The sequence below is a fragment of the Semicossyphus pulcher genome, unplaced genomic scaffold, assembly GCF_022749685.1.
Source record: "Semicossyphus pulcher isolate SPU_LCO1_2020_fin unplaced genomic scaffold, fSemPul1.0.p SCAF_6, whole genome shotgun sequence".
NCBI lineage: Eukaryota > Metazoa > Chordata > Actinopteri > Labriformes > Labridae > Semicossyphus > Semicossyphus pulcher.
Window position 1 is genome coordinate 8,765,692 of NW_027211737.1, and position 18,277 is coordinate 8,783,968.

General features: G+C 41.5%; 1 protein-coding gene across 6 annotated transcripts in view; it reads left to right on the forward strand.

Moving 5' to 3' along the window:
* Positions 1–12,305: 12,305 nt before the first annotated feature.
* kcnt1b (potassium sodium-activated channel subfamily T member 1b) overlaps positions 12,306–18,277 on the forward strand; it is an 83,488-nt gene continuing 77,516 nt past the window's right edge. For 5 of the 6 annotated variants that reach the window (XM_069682502.1, XM_069682505.1, XM_069682504.1 and 2 more), the window contains exons 1-2: positions 12,306–12,873; positions 16,752–16,800. In XM_069682502.1, the coding sequence (XP_069538603.1) occupies positions 12,807–12,873; positions 16,752–16,800 (116 nt within the window). In that variant the 5' untranslated portion in view covers positions 12,306–12,806. Of the gene's footprint in view, positions 12,874–14,368; positions 14,408–16,751; positions 16,801–18,277 lie in introns of those variants that run through there. The other variant, XM_069682506.1, reaches the window with a different exon arrangement.

Genomic DNA, 18,277 nt, shown 5'->3' on the forward strand with positions numbered 1-18,277 from the left:
ACCCGCCACATGCAGATCAAGGAGAGAAAAGGAGGGTCCCCCCGCCGTCGCCGCATGGCATCCCCCCTCTCCCTCCGCAGACAGCTCAGCAGAGTCCCCCCAAAAGATGTCTTCAATGACATGATGTTTGTGGGTCAGTTTTTTTGCAATGGTGTACATCTGAAAAGAAAAATGTCTGCTTTTAAAGTGTGCTAAACTTTTGCTTTAAAGTGCAATTTAGGTTCAACTAGGTTCAACTTTAACTGAATGGTTTAAAATGAGTTGATACGCTAGAAATCTACTGGGAGGAGGCCTTTTAAAGACAGCAAAATGTAGCAGGAGAAGGCAGTGGTGTTCTTACTAACCTTAGCAGTGGCTCTATTCTACACAAGAGTCCTGGTAATGAAGGACAATGTGATTGTGAGGCAGCTAGCTCGGCACCAGAGCCCTGAAACTGATGCAGAGAGAAGTGAATTCGGCCTATTATCTTTCTTCTTTTTGTGTAGTAAACCTGCACATTTGAAGGAGTTTCTAATTAACTGTTTTCACCTTGTCTTAAAAGACCAGTTCATGCTGCCTCTCGCAGCCTCTGTCCAGAGACCACTGTGGTCAGCTTTTACTGTAATTGTCCGGTCGGTTCCAGACAGCAGAACGTGCTTAAGAGGCTCTTCTGTTAATATTTATTGCTCGTTACTTATAGCTAACCAATCATTCTCACACGCAACTCCAGCTTCCAGAGAAACTAAAGGGAGCTTGAGACGTTCATGTAGAGTCTGCAGAACAACTGTACGTCCCCTATATGCAGAGGCCGGTGCATGAATCAGCCTTCAGGTGCCAGAAGGCTGGCTCACATATCTGCTGTGTACAAAGACCGGACCAAACACCGAATCAATACTTTAGGTCTTACAAAAAGAGTAAATACAGGTGGATCCCTCGAGGGTGAAGCAGAGGCCATTAAACACATACAGTGCAGACGCTGTGTTATAAATTAGTCATTACTTTAGGTTCAGAATTTCCCGTTCCTAAATCAGTCCTCCTGCAGTCGAGGATCACGATGGAAACAGAACAGCTCAGTACTGGATCCAGGCTTATATGTGCTTCTTGCTTTTACTGCATCTTGAGAAATGCACAAAGAGAAATGAATCCAGAAAAGGAGGTTCTGTAAAAGAACACTTTCATCAAACTTAAAATGTGTGGAGTCAAGCATGTTCTCCCCAATGCATGCATGGGTTCCCTCAAGATACTCCGGCTTCCTCCCACAGTCCAAAGACATGCTCGTTAGGTTCATTTGTGACTTGAAATTGCCCGTAGGTGTGAATGTGAGCGTGAAAGGTTGTCTCACTCTACCAATGACTGTATATAAAGATGTACGTCGCACCTCCATCTCTCATTGTAGTTATTTGAAGCCAAAACACTCCCCGAGGCGAGCGCTGCCATGTTGCGCTGGTGACGTTATTTGGAGCCAGATACGCAGTAGAGATCGGCAGGTGGAGCCGCGATGACGATGTCCTGCCCCTTCTGCTGACCAAAACTGACATTATACCCTTTTTTTCCAGCATCAAATAACTAATTAACGACCCCGAGCAGGATAAGCGGTATAGATAAGGGTTGGACAGATATTCTGTTTAAGGTCCAATTTTTCAAGTAAAATCTTTCAGGTGCAAAGGAAGTGCCTTATTTTCCTTCAGGCCTGGCACCCCCTCATCAGAAAGCAGACAGAAGATATGTTTCCACGTAAACTGTAAAAAAGTAATGCTAGTGCTCTGTTGTGTTTCCCTAGTTGGAGGATGGACCCAGGATGACCCGTCCTGTTTGGTAGAGCAGTTCTGCACTGAGTACAACGAGTGGAGATCAGCTGCACGCATGGTTAACAGCCGTGGCAGCGTGGCTGTGGGCACCCTGGACGGCAGGATCTACACAGTAGGAGGAGAGGATAAAGTCAGATGTTACAGCAGTGTGGAGAGGTGAGAGACCGGCGTTTATTTTCATCACAAAATGTCACACTTTGGTTTAAATTAAAATGTTCTCCCATGTTATTATTGTTTTAAGCTCCTTAGGCGAAGCATTTCTCTCTGTAGGAACCTCACATCCTCCTTTGAGCACATTTTGTTTGTTTTGTCACATGCTCTGTTAAATTTCATGTTCCAGTTAAATGCATCAAACTGATGTCTCTATGAGGGGCTGTAATTGAAATGTTTATTTTGGTGTATGTCAATTTCTCAGTGTAGGATGATTCAAGCTGACATTTCATTACCTCACAGTGGGGATCACAGGCTGACAAAGTGAAAGCAAACATGTTGGAGCGGGGTGACAGTTTGACATACCAGTCATCTCCTTTAAAGTACAAACGGCCTGTCCGGCTCTGACAGTCAGGGTCTTTCACTGGATTCATCTCAGGCGTTCAGTCATCTGTGAAAGAAAGAGTCATGTTAATGTACGTCAGTGCTCAATGAGAACAAGCAGGAGCTGAGATGACTCTGACAAGAGCTACTGTACACATCTGCAGACATCTGTCCTGCTGTTTATATACAGTATTAAAGGGGCCTTACTAAGATTAAAAATCTGTATCACATGAGAGTCTAAACCAATGATTGTATAGATGGATGATGCTTCTCCATCTGCTCTCATTGAAGCCAAAATAGCCCCCGTGATAGGCGCTGCCATCTTGCGATGCATGGTGACGTCATTTGGAGCCAGAGTTGCGCAGTGCAGATCGGCGGTTGGAGCCGTGGACACTACCGCTAACCAAAACACACCTAACTAACCGAAAAACCCAGCAAGGATCCTACACGCCGGCGTGTTTAACAGCAGAACAGCTTCTTGTGTTGGTCTGAGGTTAACGTTCACAAATATGGAATCTTCAATGACTGTAGTGATTGTTTTAGTTACGTCTCCTCTCACCGTTCATCCTCCACTCGGCTAATCCAGAACAGATCAGCTGCAGGAGCCTAATTTGTCAACAGAGCTGTCAATCATCCTTTTGACAGCATCAAATAACTAATTAAAAATAATCTTGTCAGAAAAATGAACACTTAGACATAAATCAGCGTGATACACAAATCACACATTTACCTCACCTCATGGACGTTCGATCCCGGACGATCCCCCATTTGTTACGCCCCACCCTAAGGCGGCCCTATGGGGCTAACAACTATCCACATTTGACCAAACAAACTCACAGGAAACACCTTAAAAAAGTCAAAACCAAGGGATTTATTATAGACAATACTAACAACCAAATTAACTGAAGGCTAACAAAAGCAACTAGAACACAACAACACAAAATCCCAGTCTGAGAGGCAGAACCACAGCAGTCCCCACTCCAGAAGCCTCTCTTGATGTCGGTGCTGGTGTCTTAAATAGGCTACTGATCCAAGGCCAGGTGCACTTCATTTGCAATTAGGTTCACCTGCAGAGTTGAGAACAGAAGGGGAGAAGGGACAAACAGAAGAGGTACTGTTAAAAAAGGTAACAGACATTTCTTATTCGTTTCCTTTCATTTTTTTCTCATTTTTCTAAACCCCCAATTTCACACCTGTAGTAAACCCGAGCCCTTCTCATTTTAAGCGTGCTCATGCATACAAACCAACAGGAGTGGCTGGATATTTAAATGACTGAACAATTCATCAGCCCTGTGATTGACTGGAGATCAGTCCAGGGCGTACCCCGCCTCTATAAGTGGTATAGATAATGGATGGATGGACAATTCATGCCACAACCACTCTAAATTCAAATAGAGCAGTGGGCTGACGTTGTGATTTTGTTTCCAACCGGTGACACAAAATGGCGTAAAGAAAAAATATACATGAAGAAACAACTAAATAAATAAACAACTGATACCAAAAGAAGTTTGGTGGAGGAATGAATGCCCATCCAAATGTGTGGTTGCTGTTCACATCACTGAACAGCAGAGGTCAGCATCAAGGCAGAAATTAGATGTAGAGCTTTGAACAATAACCTCAAGTTGTGACCATAAACCATATTTTTATCTGCAGTGAACCACCCAGATCCTCACTTTATGGGCTTTTTCCTTTTCTTCCCACGTTGCCAGGGTATCTGTTTCTAATAGGCAGAGAAAGTCATACATAAATTCACTTTCACACGCACGTACTCTGCTGGCACATTTTTTCCCACTTCCTCTCCTCCTACTCCATCAGACGTCTCCAAGGAGCTGGCTCTGGTCCCATTCCCACAGACACCATTCCCTTAACTGATCTCCAGCCGGCTGACCCCATAATGACTATCTCCAGGCTGGCAGCAGACCAACAGGGAAAGACCTGCTCCAGGCTGATCCGCTGTTAATGGCCTCAAGCAGCGAGTGCTCACTTTTGGTTGCTTCTTCATGCCTGAGGGGCGGTTACAGTGCTGTTGTGACATTTCTAGGGAATAACTGACGTCCCACCAAGGCAGAAAAATTGCCAATTAGATGGAAGTATTGTTTCAGGGGGATGTGGGTTTGGATCTAATGGCTTTAACTGGAAAAAAAGCAGTTTTTAATAGCCTTCCAGCAGAGGGGGAAACACTCTACACACAGATGCCCACACAGCTCAAATACTTTCTCTCAGCGTGAATCTGTTTTCCTCAAAAGCACACAAGTGCAAGAGTACAAAACACTCGAGAGATCAAAGTTTTCATGAAACCTTGTGCCTGCTTTTGACCTTACAGTACGCTGTTATTAGCAGAATCTGATTTCACTCTCTCCCTTTGACATCCCTCCGCTCCTCCATCCCGGCAGGTACGATCCAGACACAGACAGCTGGAGCTCAGATGTAGCACCCTTGAGCAGCCCCCGCAGCGGTGTGTGTCTGGTGGAGATGGACGGATCCCTGTACGCTATCGGTGGACACGACGGCATTACTGCCATGAATACTGTGGAGAGGTACTGTGGTACAAAAGATCAATATCCTATCAAATTAACTCCTCTTTAAACATGCTGCAAACAAGTGAGAATGCATTCACAAGATCTCATCGAAATAAAGCAGCATTAAAGTCCTTCAGTTTAAAATTCTCTTTGGTTTGTACTAAGAAAATAAAAGCATTTTTAAATTCTTCTTTCATACAGCCACTGAGGCTTCAGCTTGTTTTTCTTTAACAAAATCAAACCTCCTTTTAAGAGTGAACATTAAATGGCAGTGGAGTTAAACGAGTAGGCAGTGTCTTACATATATCTAGAATCAAAGAAATAATAATCTTAATTACCTGACATTACCTTGACAGATCTGAAGTGGCTGACTCAGATCACAGAACAAAGAAATGATCATCTGAGTTATGAAAAACACAAATGATTGACAGACCGTGTGTTGAATCACCTCCCTTTCTTTTATTGTTACAGGTACGATCCAAAAATGAACGCCTGGAGCAAGCAGGCACCGATGCTGACCAGACGCACCAGAGCCGTGGCCGCCGTGCTGGAGGGTCACCTGTATGTGATCGGAGGGAACGATGGGGATATGGCTCTGAACTCAGGTGAGCCTGTCTCTGACATTAGACAAAAATCAGTCAATCACAAATTCAGCGAATGTTTTATGAACGACTGTAACTGATGAACTTCAGTGATTTCTCCCACTCAAATAAAATAAATTGCTGTAACTTTAAGGTAGCAACAATCACTCTTTAAACAACGCTTTTTAAGAATCAGTTCATTGAAATACATTTATAAAACAGAGGGGAATAAATACTTTCAAAATGACATGGGGATGGGGAATAAAGGGATGGATTAGAATGATAGATGAGCATAAAGAAATGACACCGCCCTCTCACACAGGGGAATCATAAATATTGGAAGACGGGAGGGGCCAAATGGAATTTATAGTAGGTACCACAGAAGAAGAAATTAAGGAGGAGGTGACTTTAGAGGTCATCCTAATCAAATTAATTAATTTGAAACTAATTTTTGGGGCCTTGTATGCCTTTCATTGAGAGAGAGAGAGAGAGAGAGAGAGGACAGTGGATAGTGTCAGAAACAGAGGAAGAGAGAGCGGGGATGACACGCAGCAAAGGGCAGAGGTTGGGAGACGAACCTGGGGCTGCTGCATCAAGGACTGTAGCCTCTGTGTATAGGACGCACAATATAACCGCTGAGCTAAACAGGCGCCCCCTCCCAGTCACATTTAAACTATAAGCAGAATATGTGTAGTTTTATTATCAAGACAGTAAGACATAAAGGCCCAAATGACACTGTTACATAACCAATTGTTATTTCTGTCAATTCATTTTTCGATTCATTAATTAATGTTGAGTGTGCAGAAAGTAAGAAAGTAGTAAAATATACCCTACTATGTCTGACCAGCAGAGCAGAATCCAAAGTTATTCAAACTACAACCATTCAAAAAAGAAAAATCAAGCAAATCCTCACAACTGATTTATTTTGCCAAATAACTTCAAAGGTGAATTGATTCTTAAAGTTTCGTTCTCTTTGGCGGCACCTATGGTGATAAACGGTAATTGCGGGAGCACACTTCCCAGATATCCAGACAGTGTTGCATGTGTGACGTCCACGGTTGGCTCAGGTTGTGACTCTTGACTTATCTCGCTGATGGTCGCTTTCCTTTTCAGACTGTTTGCTTCATCTGAGCGTCCAATTTGTTTCTTTTTCTTTGGATTTTCACTTATTGTTGAAGTTGTATCTGTAGTCATCGACCTTTTCTTTGTTTGTTCAGCCATAGTAGATTACTGTTTACTCGCAACACTTGCGGAGACCGGAAAAACAGTCACTTAGCTCTGCCTACCCTCTCTGGCAGACCAACCACTGCTGGCTGATGGAAAACGCGTCACTAACTGGGCGCTGCTTGTGATTTTATCTGCGAAAGTTGCACCAGACACCCAGTCTGTAATACTGCAAATGCAAAGGCTTTCATCAGTGGGCCATAGGCTCAATCACCATTGTGTTTCCTCATTCGGTGATAGATAGAGACTTAACAGACATTTATTTACATGAAAATCTTTAAATCTGTCGTGTTTTTTCCTTTCAACTTTTCTTCTCCTCCCGTCTGTTAATTCAATTTAAATTAAAATAAATGTCCTTATTTTTACAGCACAGGCTGAGTTTTTATATGCTAATGTAACCTACTACAGCTGGCACGATTTCTACAAGTAGCACAACTTTAAAAAGAATAATACATGAAAGCAGCTTGAAATGACACTGATGACTTATTTATACAGGAAGCTCCTCTACATACAAACACTGAGGCCTTTCATGGTTTCACATGTTCCCACTGTGAAAAAATCTCAGCTTTCTTTGACAGCTCTTTGACGTGTGGCAGGACTTAAGTCACACATGAAGACTAGCCTGACCTATTCAGCTGGAAGACTATATTCACACACACACACACACACACACACACACACACACACACACACACAGATTCCTTAGCCCCTGACCTTGCCAAAGATAAACAGGGGTTATGTTGTGCTGCCACTTGTCACTGTCTATTTCCGTCTGAGAAGAGCACGTCCGTAAAATTCCCACAACCTTTTTCGGTTCCCATCAAGTTCACGGTCATTACAAAATGGGAACAAATTATTTGTTTTTATTTATATTAAAGGGGCATTCAGTAAAAAAAAAAAAATAATTATACCCATGTCTTTGGTGTGTTCTGACAGCTTTGATCTTAAAATTGCAGTAGATAAATGTCTATCTGTAAGCTAGTGTTACTCATATAGAGTGTGCACAGTGGGGTATTATGGTATATGTGGCCTCTTCTGACTCCGGCTATCCTCTAAATATCCCCCAGTGGAGCGGTACAACCCTGCAGACGGTACCTGGTCGATATGCGCCCACATGCTGAGTCCCAGGGAGAACGCTGGCTGCGCCGTGTACCTCGGTCACATCTACGTGGCCGGGGGCAGAGACGAACTCAACCTGAAGCTCTGCGCTGTCGAGAGGTTTAACCCGGACACTATGAGGTGGACTCCTGTGAAACGCATGAGGAGCAAGAGGGATGACGTGAGTAATGCATCACTGGGACACATCAGATGCAAGGCCTCCCTTCTGAGTTAAGGTCCAGTTTATCTAGATGATGAGAGGAAAAACACTGACTTAGGGAAGGATGTATTCTTTGGAAATTACCGAAAAAACGATTCCAGTAATTAGCGGGGTCTCATGAATATCTTTAGATACAGTAAAGATTTCTCCAAAAAGAATATTATAACTGGATACACTTGTAAATATTTTTCTTCTGAAATGCTGTGGAAGGATTGTTGAGTGTAATGTTTAACATGTCCACCATCTTTGCTTGTTTGCATCCTAGCTCTTTGCGAATCAGCACTAAACAGAAAGTACAGATGAGGCCAATGGAAATGTTCACAGTTTTGCACATATTTGACCATGAACCACGTTTTTTTGTCACTAGAAGAAACATGAAGGTTTTGCCAAAGTTGTCAGGGCACCATCCATCCATCCATCCATTATCTATACCGCTTATCCTGTTCAGGGTCGCGGGGGGCTGGAGCCTATCCCAGCTGTCACTGGGCGAAGGGGGGGGTACACCCTGGGCTGGTCGCCAGTCAATCACAGGGCTGACACATAGAGACAGACAACCTTTCACACTCACACCCACACCTATGGGCAATTTAGAGTCACCAATTAACCTTACAAGCATGTCTTTGGACTGTGGGAGGAAGCTGGAGACCCCGGAGAGAACCCACTGTCAGGGCACCATAAAAATACAAATCTAAATTACAATCTATGAAGATTTACACAGATTTATTGAAAACAGCTGGTGTCACAAGATTAAAATTCAGGCGATTACCAAAGTATAAAGATTCTGGGCAGCATGATTATTTGTACATTTTTTCATGATCCATGAAATAGTTTAGAAATCTTTCATTCTGGACTCAAATGGTGGACAAACTGATCCACATTGCGAGCCATTTAGACATACTGCTGGCAAGGCTAAAACGTGTATTATTGATAGAGGTCAGGTTGATTTTATAATGTGTCTTATTATATTTATGCCATTTCAGAAAAGTATATGATTGGAAAGTGTCATTCTTTCACTCTTAAAGAGCAGCTCCAGTCATGGTTCAAGACATATTAAATGCTCTGCTTGAAATAATAAATTGTGTCTTTTATGTTTTTTATCCAAAAATATGTTTAATTACCTTGTAAAAATCCTCCCGAGGCATCTCCTCCTTCTCCCTCATTAAAGATTCCTGAATCTGCATAGTCCCCACCCACTATGCACATTTCCAACCGCCCCCTCCGTCACAAAACCAAAACACGTCTCTGCCATCGTTTAGTGGCAGCTTGTTCCGGGTTCCCACGCATCCTGGAAAACCTGGAAATTTAGAGACTACTTTTCCAGTTCTGGAAACACCTGGAAATTGATTAAAATGACCAAATGGAATGGAAATAATTTATGTTGTCCTGGTAAATTTTAATTTACTTTAGCCCCTCATTCAGATTGCATACATAAACCTAGGTGCGGATTTTTGTTTTGCTAATTTCCATTAGGACACAACTAAACACCGGATCTTTTGACTTTAAATTACTTGATGACATATTCTGATGTCAGCTAGCCAGTAGCACAAGTTTGCTGCCTCAACTCCAGTCTACCAGTCTAGGCTCCCACAGCTGTCACATTCGCAATTGAGTCCTGCAAGCCATATAAGATGGCCGCCTTGAGACACTTTCTAACCAACTGAAAGAAGATAGAAAAGTATGACACTTGAATATTACAATCTTTCCGTGCGTTTTACACAGAAGATCGAACGTAACAGAGGTGTAATAATCCCGCCTTGAACTGGCAGTGTAAAAGGGGCTTGAGACACTTCATCATTAACCCTGCATCATTAAACAAAAGGAGGAATAAAACTGGGATTAAATGTGTCAGTACTAGGCCTACCGGTAAATTATATGACCGCTTGCGAGCAAGTGCTGTCCTGTATTGTCAAGAAAAACTCCTGGAAAATGATGTCTTAAAAAGAGTGGGAACCATGCTTGTTGAAACTTAGCTAGCTTTAAATGTAGTAAGTAGTAGTAGTAATGTTAACGTTAGTAGTCAGTAGTGAGTCAGCATCACCGAAGTGGTTGCCATAGGTTACACATAATGATATGCATAGCGTCACCCCGTCCATTAACAGGATTGGCCCCTTAGGTTTGAGACGTCTCAAACCTGCCAGTCTGAAAACGTGTTGTTCAGCCTGTCCTTGGTGCACTGCAGTTTAAAAGCAGACAGGCTCAGCCATGATGACTGCTGTTGTTGTCCCTGATATGTCTTGTAGCACATGAAGAACACCACATGGAGATGTTTACAAGGTTAAACACTTGATTGTCATTGGAGGGGCTCTTTAAATTCCAGAAGTCTCTCATCCTCACTCTTGTCTGTTGTGCCTTTTAGATGTCACTCATCGTCTTCAACGGTGCCCTGCTGGCTGTGGGTGGCTCTGACGGTGTCACCAACCTGAAAACAATAGAAGTTTACTGTCATGACAGCAACACATGGAGGTAAAAGGACATCCAATGCTTTAACATCCTTGATATGTCGTAGAGCTCAACGCTGTGACGTATTTTAACGGGGCTTCACAGAGATTATTCTGGGAAGTTTAGTCTATGTTGTTTATTCTGTTATTGTTTCCATTCCCTTTCCGGGAAACATAAAAAACAACACATCTTAATGCTTTTTAATGGACTCTGACATGAATCACTCGGGTATAATTTTACTGCTATTATAATAAAAATAAGTGATGTGGAAATGTGTTTACATGGAAATAGTTTGTAGTTTAAATTCTGACGAAACAAGGTGCAGTAATAATTAAGACTTAAAATAGTACCACAAGGCATACTGTACATTAAATGTATCCCGGCAATCATTGAATACTTTTGTTAGGGTGAAAAAAAAAAGAGGGTTAAATAAGTAAGAGTGAGTTTGATAGCATAAAAACTTGTGTGTGTAATTAGTTAACACATTTGTGAGGAATAAAAGTTTGAAATTATTTACATTCTACTTAATGAGAAATGACACAGACTTCATAGCAGTGTGGATGCTGAAAAGGGAGAGATGTTGACTGTGACTTTGGTCTAAGTCATGCGAGAGATTTACTAAAAAGTGATATGATGACTCAGTCAAATGGAATAGCATTATCACCATAAGTAGGCTCATTAATCCTGTTTAATTATACATTAATGAATAACGCAGATCACTGTCGAACTTGCCGCCATGATACAGTTATGAAATGGGTTTCAAGCTCAGCACAAAAATACTTCACATAAAGTAAGTCTGCTGCTCACATCCAGACAAATACACAGAGTCACTTTGTGATTCATGCACCATGTAAGGCTCCTATATATTATATATGCCTTCGGGCTGCTGACTGAATCTGAGTGCTTCACTGTCTGAGTCGGACTGTTCTCCTCTCCATCTGTTTTTAGACACTTTGGAAGCATGAAGAGCAAGCATCCGGGCGGGAGAGTGGCTGTGCTGTGCTGAGACTCCACAAAGCTGGCATTATGCGAACAGGACAGAGGTGTTAGCGAGAGATGGCCTAATGGATGTACGCCAGGCTTACGGACACATTGTAATACGGTCCAAGCAAGGCAGCGTAATGACTGAATAATTGAAGAGTTCACTCCAAAATGAGACACCGCTGCATTAGTAAACGCTGGCAGCTTCTGTTGCAAAATAACAGAGAGCATTAAATTAAAGCACATTATAGGCTACCGGGTTACCATCAAAGTTAGGGGTCTTTTTATGTCTCCAGCTTACAAAACAGACCTATTTTATGGAGATGAGTCAGCGGATAATTCATATGAGGTTGTGTTTATTCTCCCCATCACAGATAAGACTGTCCAATACATCAACATATAGATGACATTTTAAAGCAATCTGAAAACAACTATTGATATGTAGTAACATAAATGCAAAACAAGAACAAACAATCTTAATTTGGATCCCTCAGATATGTTTGAATAGTGATACATCTGCAATGAGATAATAATATCACCAATTCATTATTTTTGCCATAACTGTAATATTAGATAAAAACAGGACAATTTTACACATAATAATGAGATTGGTTGTTCTAAAACAGTGCATTATAATGCATGAATAACACTTGTAAATAATGTGATTTGTACCAATTAATTATTGATGTGAAGTTAACAGGTGTGAGCCAAAAGGAAGGAGGCAAATATGGAACTATTTGGGTACAGAACGTGCAGGAATATTAAGTAAGGGACAAATCTTTTGTCAGTTACTGTATTTAAATGAAAGTAGTAACCTTGATGTATTGTAAAAGGATACTAAGAAGGTGAGAAACCTAGGTGGCTATTGTAAGTAGAGAAAGAACATTGAATGTACAGAGTAAGGATGTGTTTTTACGAGTCTTCATGAATGGCTTCGTCTTTAAATATCATGTTTTGTTCTTTGAAATGTACATGTTTTATCATCCCGCTAAATTTTGTGTGTACAAAAGGAATACTGGTTATGTTATCATATTGTAAATGACCCTTCAGCACCGACTGTAATCTTATTTCAACATTTAGCTGGCGTACACGTCCAACATTGGGCAAGGCAAACACAGACAGCTTTGTTAAAATAACCCCAACAGCTAGATCAACCAAGTTGTGGAAAAGAAAATCTGTGGGAATCAAGATCCTGAGTGAGATAAGCGAGTGAGTGAGTGAGTTCTGACTGCTGGCATGGGAAAGCATAAGTGGCTGTGTGGGCTTTAAAATGATGACGCTCAGAGCTCTTTTCCCCTGGAGAATAATGGGCTGAAATGTGGAGAGGCTGAACGCTGAGGATTGCACACAGAGCAACACGTCTTTTCCGAAGACACACACACGAGCCAGCGGTGTCTCCCTGCCGTCCCTCTGTGCACACAGAATGAATATTTTTTTCAATTTGAGGGGGAGCGTTGTGAGGCAAATAGCAGAGGAAAGAGCCATGCCAGGTATGTTTTAACGGAAGGAAATACTGAGAGATTGTGAATTCCTAGAAGTTGCCAAGACTTTGCATGCACTGTTCTTACTGTATCACTGATGTTGAATAGAATTAATGACAAAATAATAAATAAGTCTGTTGTGTAATTATGTCCATATAGTCCATTTTTTCTTGTTTTTGCAGATATATTTTTACTGATATGAAAGTGTTATAGCTGTAATGGTTAATTTCTTATTCAAAAGTTCATACAAGGTTACACCTTTTACAATTACCTGACACTGACTGATGAGAACACACCGTTATCAACAGTAAAATTTCCCACCGTTACAGTGCTTATAAAACAGAAGAAGCAGTGTTATCTGTCTCCAGTCTGTCATCTTTAAAACGCAGACAAGACTGACGTTGTTGGAAAAATCATGATGAAGCAGAATTAGGCTACAGTATCTATTGTTAGGTTTATTTATTCCTCTAAAAGCCTTTATATTTGAAGTTTCCTGTCAGCATCAAACGCATCATTTTCCTCAGGAATGTAAGACACTGAATCATTTCGAAGTTGCCCGGTAGGTGGCGAAGCACCCGTGGGTGACTCCAGGTTGGAAAATGAGCGCCGTCCTCCTCCTGCTCTGTCCTGGGAGGAAAGGATGCTGATGCTGACAGGAAAGCATGGACACCAGCAGGGAGTACAGCGCGCTTACATGATGTCTTTATCCTAGATGCGTTTGCTAATATGGCAGAAGACAGCAGCAGTGAAAACTAGAACAGAAAGAAGTGGTACTTACAGTGATTTGAGACCAGAGGTTGTGACGTAAGAACAGCTATAAATCGTTGCACGGGATCGCGAGCTAATTAAAAGGAGAAGACAAGAGGAAAACCAAGTTCACAATCCACTGCATCGGACTAAAAATAACCGTTCGTCCTCCTTCCGCCAGGCAATGTAGTTCTTCAACACTAGCAAACAAAGTTGTTGCTAAGCGACAATGAGGTCTCTCCGAAAGGGTGTCAGTTTTTGGCTGTCGCATTGATATTAAAATAAACTGTCAGGTGAGATAAACTACGGCGGTTTGAAAGGCGTGTCAGCCAATCAGTGCTGATGACCGGGACTAATTTTTCTCCTAAATAACCCAGCACGCGAGCTTACAGCTAGCTTAAAAGTACTATTGGAAAGCTTTCTCGTGCAGCTCTACTCTTTGTCGCCAAGAGGACCTAAAGTGGATCGATTTGATTTACCTGCGGGCTTAAGCTAACTCTGTTAGTCCCCTGTTTGCTCCCTGACCGCTGGAGTCGACTCCCTCCCGCTTTTGTAACTGTCATTTTCCAATGATGACAGAGCTTTCGCAGGGGCGCGTTGACAACAAACATCCTCTGTCACTCTGGCAGTGCTGTATGGGCAGTGTGTGGAGGTTTTCTAAACCAAGCCTATGTTTACGATGATGGGACCTCGGTCAGAAACGGGAACACTGCCAGGTAAACGAAGTTAGCAAGAAGTCCAACCACTATGTTCCTCCAGGAACCCTGACTTTACTCACTGAGACTGGTGCTGATGTGTAAGTTTACTTTCCTTGTATCTGTCTGTTATTGTATCTCTGACTCAAGCAACATAATTGCCATCCAAGCTGATGTGAATGGAATTTTCTTTGAACTCTTGCTGACTTAATGTTATTTAAGTTCAATGACAACATGTAGCCTGTGGTACAGAGGTTATAAATGATCTTGTAAGGTATTTTGAAAGGCTTCAATGTGATACTAAAGCCTAATGTTGTGCCCATGTGGGAGCTAATTATGCTTCTATGATGCCATTTGTTATTAGCCATGTGTATAGTGTCAGCCTAATATGGTGGACAGATGTTTTGATAGATCTGCAATAGGTGCTTGAAACTCTCAAATGAACAGAACTGTAATTCATCTTAAATGTGTCTTTTTTATGCATGGACCTGTTCATTAGGCTTTGTGTTTCCTCTAACAAACTTTATTTAAATATGATATATCAGAGATGGACCTTTATGTCCAAATCCCACATTTCTTTAAAAGGAAGATGAAAGATGATTAAGATGAAATATATAAATGTAAATTTGCTTTAAACTCTCAAAAGCAGTTTCTTGTTGACCAGTTATGTAATTCATTTTAAATGTCTTTTTTATGCATGGGCCAATTCACTGGGCTACCTGGTTGATCCTGCCAGTAGCATATGCTTGTCTCAAAGATTAAGCCATGCAAGTCTAAGTACACACGGCCCGTACAGTGAAACTGCGAATGGCTCATTAAATTAAATAATTTGTTTTATAAAAAAACTAACTTTGTCAGTGTTAAGATGAAACATATAAATGTAAATTTGCTATGACACATTCCTGCTTTATGCATGCAGTAGTTGTTTTTCTGGTTCCATTTGTCACTAACATACACTCTTTGAATATGATGTTTCAGAGATAGACTGTTGTCCAAATCACAAATCTCTTAAGGAAAATTAACCTTGTCAGTGATAAGATGAAACATCTAAATGAAAGACTTATGAAGATGGTAACTGGTCTCTGTAATTTAATCTCATCGACAGAAAATGTGGCAGCTTCCTTGAGTCTTAAGTAATGCATCGTTTTGAATGTGGAAGCCAGTTTGGATTCTGGCTTTTTATTCTCCCCTTGGGCCTTCCTTATCTTTTAGACGCCAATTTTATCTCTGCCCTGCACTTATTTTTCAACCCTCCATCTGCTTTCTTTGGTCTGAATCTGCAGTATTCTTTCCGTTAAGTGGAGGCAGTCTCTTACCGGGAGCAACTCTGTTCCCTATTATTGTGGTCACTTTGCCACATCCATTAAGTCAGCCCTCAAAGGTTGCACACTCTGTATTTTAATAGAGGATGAGGCTAAATTTACTCTCATTTTTCACTTGCAGTCATCATCTCTTTTTCTTTCATCTTATCATCCAGTCCTCCTTAGTTCCTCCTTTCCCCAAAAGTAAAGGACACATTGAGGACATTGTGTTCCTTACACACCGCTTTATTTCCTGTTTTCCTTTCCTCCCCTCTCCTCACAAGCACACTTGTTTGTTATATCCCCTCATTCCTTCCCGTGTCTGCACTTCTGAGGGTCTGTGCTTTCACTGTTAATCAGAGAGAGCATGTCTCTGGGTGCTATTAGCCCACTCAAGGCTGCCCACACTGTACCGTGATGGCCTGTATGCAAGTACACAGCTCTGCATTACCCACTTATTGTCCCCTTGGTAGAGGATTTGGAGGAGATCAAAGCCATCTCCATGGATAAATCATATGATTGGACATGTAACGGCATCTATAAAAAATAAGCTGGACAGCGATACACACATGAATTAAGCCAGAAGGAACATACATAAATTCACTGTACAAACATTGTGTGAAAATGTCAGTGTCCTTTATCTGGAGTAATTTATTCGCACATTGTTGCATGTGGGCAGAAAATGGCACGATAAGGGGATCCCTCCTCCTCTTCATGGATGCATACATTAAAACCTGCACCCTTGGGCGCCTGCAGTAAACACAGGTACATAATAGCTGACTGACCCACCTGAAATGCTCCTTTCCACGTTATCAGAATAAACACCATAAATAATACAACACCTTCAATTGGGCATGTGTGAGACAGCGTAGGAATTAATATTAAACTGCACGGTGGCATTAAAGCGCGTCGGTGTAATCCGGCTCTGTTTAAAGAGCAGCACATTTCAGAGGCCTCCTCACTGAACTCAGAGCGGAGTTAAGCTGCGACACGGCCAGCGAATGTAATCATATCACACTTTTGCTAAAGAGGTGAATTTTTAATACTTGTGTTTAATCTCTCTCCCTGCATTTCTTCCCTCCTCTCTCTGCCCTCTCTCTCCTTCCCTTCGCTCTCATATTCGACACTCAAATCCCCCCTCAAGAGGCAGTCATGAGCCCTCCACGCCGATCATCGAGTTCCCATGGTGACAGGTAATTCCCTCAAGCACTTAATTCCCCTACATGTGACATTGTGTGTCAAAGTGGGAGCACATGGACAAACACAAATTACAAAATGTAGCTAATAAGACATGCACACATACTGTATATGGGTTTCATTTTTATGTTTGTCTCTGCACTCATGTATTCCTTTAACCTGCTCTGAGGAATCTGCTGGTTATGAAACAGTCCCAATTTAACACTGATGTCCCTATATGACCTAAAAAAGGCAAAACAGACCATCAGCGAGGAGATCTGCTTTTTCTACAGTTATTCTTAACGCCTGTCAACACTGTGACCGGGCCTGATTCAGACGAAGTGATTTACAGCACACAAGTGAGAGCCCATGTTTACATTGTCCCAGGCAACGTTTCACAGGGGATAGACAGACAGATAGATAATGAGGACAGCAATAAGTAAATAAAGGAAAGCATTGGGCTAAGAAACAACCATGAATTTGCTCTCTTCCTCCTTCTAGACAGGTATTTAATATGTCTATTTCATTAATAATGCAATGCAAGGTGTGGCTGTGTACCGTCCAGAGAGGTAATGGTAGACCTTACTGTTACGCAGCAGGCTTATAACGTTACTTTTGTGTTGTGTTGCCACTGAGTGTGTCTTTTTTTGGCTTATTATTCTAAAGACATAACATTCTAAGGCAATGTGAAAAAATGGCTTCATCAACAAAGTCCCTGTTACTGACCAACCAAACCGGTTGTATACAAGTTTAAGTCGGGAGGTGAACGACAATAAAACAAAGTTTACATCATTATAATGTTTTCATAATACAGTAATAATACTATTTATCGTACATATCCACAAATAAATACATAATCCCATTGTTGCACTTCCTGCAGACCACTGTGTTTAAAAACAATAAGTGGTATCTTTCTTCCACTGGCATCGAAAATAAATACACACTATCCAGATCAAGATCTTTCTGGCACTAGGCGTACCGTTTTTGTCCACAGGCGCCGCCACTTTACACAGAATAAAAGCTCCTCAGAGCTGCTTTAAGTGTCAACTCTGATGGGAGAAGAATGTCCATTTTTCTTCTTGAATAATAAATGTGACTGTACATGTGCATTTTTGATTTATTTAATAATATATGGCATGCATGAACAAGAACAGTTACATCAAATCATCTAGTTCTGAATTTCATGCATGACTAACTTCCATGCGGAGCATCAGGTTCATGTTGATCTTTTCTTTAACAGATCATCTGTCTTGTGTGTTTGCTCAGGCGTGCTTGACAAAACTGCTTCAGAATTTTGCAAGAATCTTTATTCAAGTGTTTGTAGAGCGAAGATGACCCACATTTTTGTCCCAGATAAATAATTTCTCATCTGGGGATTACAGCAGAACATGTAGTCCCCTTGAACATTGATTGTTTTGATTGCAAACAGTCTGTTGTTACTTATTATGTAACCTTGTAACTCTCTATGACGTTGAATCCCCTCCCCAGAAAGGT